This window comes from Olea europaea, chromosome 6 (assembly GCF_002742605.1).
Source record: "Olea europaea var. sylvestris chromosome 6, O_europaea_v1, whole genome shotgun sequence".
NCBI lineage: Eukaryota > Viridiplantae > Streptophyta > Magnoliopsida > Lamiales > Oleaceae > Olea > Olea europaea.
The window spans coordinates 5,073,027-5,078,818 of record NC_036242.1 but is presented as its reverse complement, the minus strand read 5'-3'; the positions used below and the strand labels follow the sequence as shown (position 1 = coordinate 5,078,818).

The window sequence follows — 5,792 nt, the reverse complement described above, 5'->3', positions numbered from 1 at the left end:
GATTAAAGCCCTTTTCTTTGACACATTGGTAACACGTGAGACTTTACCAAAAGGAGCCGAAGACAATTTGTATAAACTATCACATAAAAGTCCATTTCCAATCAAATGAGAATAACTCAACCATTCCATTACCAAAGTTAAAGATAAAACCACAGCCATCCAGTTTTGATATAAAAATCAAATTCCGTATCACTTGCAGTTCATAGGCTGTATTTTCTAAAACAAGAGAAAAATCGGATTCCAAGGATAACTTCACTACTCCTATGAATTCAACATTCACTTGAACTCAATTTCCAACACTCAAGCTCACTTCATTCTCACTTGGCCTCTATTTGCATGTGAACCTTTACAAGGAATTCACAATATGAATACTAGCTCCAGAGTCTACCAAGAATTCAAAGGTACATCTACAAAGGAAGACTCAGAACAGACTAAGGCCAAGGGAAAATTTTTAGAGCCTTTAGCTCAGATGATATATTTGTCATCTTCATAACGTGCTCTGTAACACAACTTGTAACATCACATCTCATACTCATCAATTTATCCATCAGATCTTCAGTTTCGACTTTATCAGACTCAATAATTTATTTATTTATTTTTTCTTCCTATGGCATTTATAAAACCTTTAGCATTTTTATTGTTTGGGAAAGCACCCTTAATAGAATCAGATATAGAGCGCTTAATAATTTTCAAACAGAGTTTGTTGGCTCTTTTCCACTTTTCATACTCAACTACATATTCAATATTGCTCTTATTTGTGGGTTTGTCAAGTTTCTTTTTCTGCATTGCAAAATCCAAGTCTAAAAGACCAAGTGCTATCTCTACATCTCCTTTCCATCTTATATAATTGTTTCTAGTCAAGGTTTCATTGGCAGACAATTGACTAGAAAGAGATGAGGTATAATAAGCCGTGGAAACATAAAGTTTCATATTCAATATCATCCAAACATAATGCATGCAGTCAAACAGATGATAAAATATTCATCTAATTAACAAGGTCTATTAATTAGATAATCCGTAATTAAATTAAATACATGAATTTTATTACGGTAAGAGCCTAGATGTATCATCATAAAGTTGTCTTTGGGCTGATAATACAACATGCTATAAGGTACTATTAAAACACATCATATAGCTAGTTAACAAAATCACATTGGTTTTCGAAATTCCAACACCTTTGGGCAGAAGGAGATTTCTAGACCAAGGCAAACTCGTTAACTGTCTTATGTCATTTTTCAAAAAATTATCACATATAATAATACCTTTGGGCAAGATATTATATGCAATAAATCAAAATTGTTGGGCAAAAATATATGCTTTTTTTTATTTTAGAGAAAATCAAAATAAATAATAATGAGTGTGTCACTTTAGCAGCTACCACCCATTTTTATTTCAAAATATTTCTCTTAGTGGGAAGATAAGGATGGTCTCAAAGCCCATAAAAAAATTCAATCATAGAACAATAATTATGCTGTAAATCATAATTATTAATCGATAAACGACAAAATTTATATGTGATTGAGAGACAAAATAGGCAACAAAATTTCAATATTCGAAAAGCGAAATTTAAATAAACAAATAATACCAACAATTGAATTAAACATTTTGACGAAAATGAAAATTGTCAATCAATTATTAATTTATTTGATATAATTTTAAACGGGTCAAAAATAAAATTTTAATTGGGTCAAAATTTAAAATTTTAGGGTCAAAATTTTTCAAGTTTAAATTCAATACTCTTTTGAAAATTATATTTTTAACCCTAAGTGCTAATTAAAATTAGGTCCTTTCAACATTTAAAAATTTTGTGGCAGGTCCTTACTTAAATGATTGCAATATGACCCCAAAATCTAATTGCAAATTGGGCCTCTCATCTCATAAATTGCGAGAGATGCCCCCGTCCCCAAACACCCTGCCCGTTTTGAAGAGAGCCCAGTACCTTTCCAAAAATAGAAAATCATTTAGATGTTAAAATTTACTTTGAAATTTTGAGAAATTTTTTTTAATAATATTTTATTCAAAAAATCTGATTATTCAACAAATGTGAATAGTTTAATGCTAATATAATATTAAATATAGTATTAGTTGAACTTTATGTAATTAATTCATGTTAGCTGTTGAATTTTATTTCCATTTTAAACTAGTAACCAACTTCAATTTTAGCCCAACAATTTACTTTAAGCTTTCCCGAATATGCACTCTTTCAAAATAATTCACTTGTTTACCAGAAGACAACATTTAACACAGTTCAAATCATGAGAAAGCACTAGAATAATTCAAAATCCTGAATCCGAATAATTCAATAGATATTTTTCTAAGTTTATGTGTCATTACAAAACAAGTAGACACTAACGAAATATAAACTACATCCACAAAATCATATACGACGCCTTGAATAGTCATTCCACATTTGTGTAGCAATTTGATCCCTAACTTGTCCCATTTGAGCTGTTTGACTAGCATCAAAATTTATGACTTCTTGATCTTGACTTGACTCCGGAATATCTTGAAACACCATATTCTCCTCCGTATACTGTACGAACAACTTATTTAAAGCGTGCTCCTGACGAATAAAGTTGTTTATTGCGCAACATGCAGTAGGAATTTGTCTTTGCCTACTAAGTTGATAGTTGGTAATCAACTTCTAAATAGGAAATCTTGCCTTTAAAACTCCAATGCAACGTTCAATAATGTTACGGCACGAGGAGTGTCTATAGTTGAACAATTCTTCCTTCCCACGTAATCTTCCCCGTCCAACATAGTCACGCAGATGATATCTTTGACCTCGATAAGGGGCAAGAAATCCAAGCATATTTGGATATCCAGAATCAACAAGGTAAAATTGATCTGCAAAATGAAAAAAAGGCTTACATAGTGTGACTGTAAATAAATTCGCAATAATTATTTGAAGTATAAGAATATACCTCCTCGTGGCATTGGAAAATTGTTTGAGCTCCTTGTGACAGCGTCAACAAATACTCGTGAATCATTAGCAGTGCCTTCCCAACCAGAATACACAAATATGAATTTCATATCAAAATCACATGTCAACATCACATTTTGTGTTGCATTAGTTTTCCTTACGTAAGCGGTTCCACTTTCCTTTTAATCTATCTATCCCGTAATCCATTTTTGTTGAAGCTATCATGTTTTCATTGATCCTGCCCCATTCGTCTTTCGTGAATGTTGAACATTGCAATACATTTGATTTCACTTTCTCATGAAGAATTTCGATGAAAGTGTGTTCATTCTCGTCCGACCATGACATTGGTTCCTTATTCCTAACTCTGTGACCACTCATGTAGGAGCTATATTTATATACATCAAATTATTAGGAAATAAGTAGAGTATTACATTTATTACAATTTTAGAAAATTGCAATAGTAAGTAAAATATAAAACAATGATCTCCCTACTATATCCAGTAGATGATAGTTATAATCACATATCACCAGTTGGTATGTAAAATAGATTAATGTATTTAGTTATAATCACATAAAATTATGAAGATATACTGATGACCGCTAGTGAAGGATGAAAAAATTTTTTTATTGTAAATGTTTCAAGAAAAGAGACTCTTGGAACTGAAGAAGCAAGAGAGCAAGTACCAATCCAACAAAAAAAATACATCCCCTGCAAACTATACCCACATCCACTTATTTATATTAGGTAAAAGAAGTTTCAATTTAATCCATTGTAAAGGATTGCTAGACAACAAATTCCAATAACTCAAGGATATAAATTGGAACCTTAACACCTATAACATCTAATGAAAAATAACAGGAGGACAAATATATTCATGAAACTAATGTAATAGAACAAATTCACTAATTAAAAGTTGAAAAAAAAAAAGAGTAAAGAAAAGAAAAGAAAACCCACAGCCTTGCCCAAAGAAAAGGACACCAATTAATCATGTTATTAGAACCTTCCTTTCATAAGATCAGTCCATAAAAGGGAACTTGCCTTAAGCGAGGTCCAGCAAGACTTACAATTTCAGACTTGCCACTGAAAATGCTCAAGCAACAGAGAATCAGCTAAGGTTGAAGCATCCCACTAAATTAGCATGAAACAATTATTGGAAAGAAAATAAGCTAAAAGTAGCCAAAGCACTGAACTTCAGACAGATTTTATTTTGCACTAGCATAATGCCGTCGTATAATATGCTGCCAAAATATAAAGATCTAAAGCCAGATTCAAGAATTCTACAGTAGAAAAGTAGAGCAAGATTGTCAGGACGTCATTCCATTTAATTTGAAACGGTGGACTTCATTTCAGATTCTATCAAAAAGCCAAAATGGAATAAAAAGGAGCAGTTCAATTACAAGCTTCCAACCATTTCCTCTTCTACCAAAAACATCCCGAGATGGATCAAAGGATGGGTAGATGATGGACAGAAGTTGCAGAGTTTTGAGATTAAAGAGACAATCAGGGTTGACGAACTAAGCATAGGATAGCAGCTCTTAGAAACATTGGTGGGTTATTATTTTTTGTCTAGTGATTCATCAGTCAGAATAGTATTCTAGGAAGCAAATGAACTAAAACGATGGAAGAGTGAAAGTAAAAAATAAAAATAAAAAAGATGAAGCCATTGGGGACTTCTATCAAACACTTGGAAACTTTCAACATAAATTTAAATATCTGTTGCATTCATCCTGTATCCAGTCATAGGCAACATAATCGTGCCTCATATTATCAAGAATCCTCAATTGCGAAAGATTACGAAATCATTTCCATGGCTAACTCAATCGCTAATTTGATTAATATCTCCCCACCCCGCGGCACAACACACGCACGCCTAGAAAAAGCAATGGAACTAAACCATTTATAAGTAAAACAGCAAAAGAAAGGTGCAAAATTCTAGCAATAAAAAGATTCATTCAGCGAGCAATATGATCTCATAGCTAAAATGAAAAACCCAAAAGAAGAAGGCATTAGGTCCCTACCCCATGGAAGCCGCAGAGGCTTGAATTGACAGAAATTTGCACAAAATATGAGAAATTTTGACAGAAATTTTCACCTTTTCTCGCAATTTCTCAGGTGTTCTGAGGAGTTAAATCGGTGAGTGTAGCTATTCGTCGGACTTGTTTGGGCGAAGGCAGAGCAAACCCTAGAAGATACTGGAACGGATCTTACAGGAGACGGGGAGAGAGAGAATATCTGAGAGAGAAGGTCACAAGTGGGTTTTAATGTAGGCATTTCCCGTGTTTTCTACTTTTTCATGGTTTTGGCTTCAAAACGTCCAAAACATCTTTTTAGTCGTTTTGTGTTTTTAGTGTAATTCATTTTTTTGTTTTCAAAAACTGGTTTTCGAAAATGGGAAAAAGAACGCATTTTCATCGTTTTGAAAAATTGAAAATAGAAAACGACTTGAAAACGGGAAAGAGAACAGCCCCTTAGATGTTAAAAAATTCTTGGACAGCAATCTATTAATCAAAAAATTCACATCCCAATTCAAATCCCAGTTAATTCATAGAACAAATACAGATATAGAAAAAAAGATCGATTATCACTTATTTCTTAAACTCTTTAACCCCTTTAAAAAAAAAATTTCATAGTCATTGAGGCTGCTAAGACACGAGTCTTCCCTTCGATGACACCTTGAACGAGTTCTTTTACGGAAAAATCGAAGACCCCCTTTTTTTTTTTCACAGCATTAATAAAAACCATAGGGATTTTGGTGGCAACATCTCATAATTATCTCAAAACCCAAATCAAAACAAAGGGCACTCCAAAAAATACAAACGTGTGGTTGTCTTGGATTCTTGATACAATTAAAACACAAATGGCTATTGA

General features: G+C 32.7%; 1 protein-coding gene across 1 annotated transcript; it reads right to left on the bottom strand.

Annotated features, from left to right (window-relative positions):
• Nucleotides 1-431: 431 nt before the first annotated feature.
• Nucleotides 432-930, bottom strand: LOC111395038. The gene is made up of 2 exons (XM_023021062.1): nt 624-930; nt 432-565 (listed from the first exon to the last, which is right to left on the bottom strand). Exons 1-2 carry the CDS (start codon nt 928-930, stop codon nt 432-434), a joined length of 441 nt encoding a protein of 146 aa, XP_022876830.1.
• Nucleotides 931-5,792: the final 4,862 nt, after the last annotated feature.

Excerpts from the sequence above, each read along its gene's own strand:
- LOC111395038 (XM_023021062.1), bottom strand. The coding sequence starts at position 930 with ATGAAACTTTATGTTTCCACGGCTTATTATACCTCATCTCTTTCTAGT. Across the intron at positions 566-623 it reads AAACAATAAAAATGCTAAAG|TCGAAACTGAAGATCTGATG; the intron begins GTTTTATAAATG and ends AGTCTGATAAAG.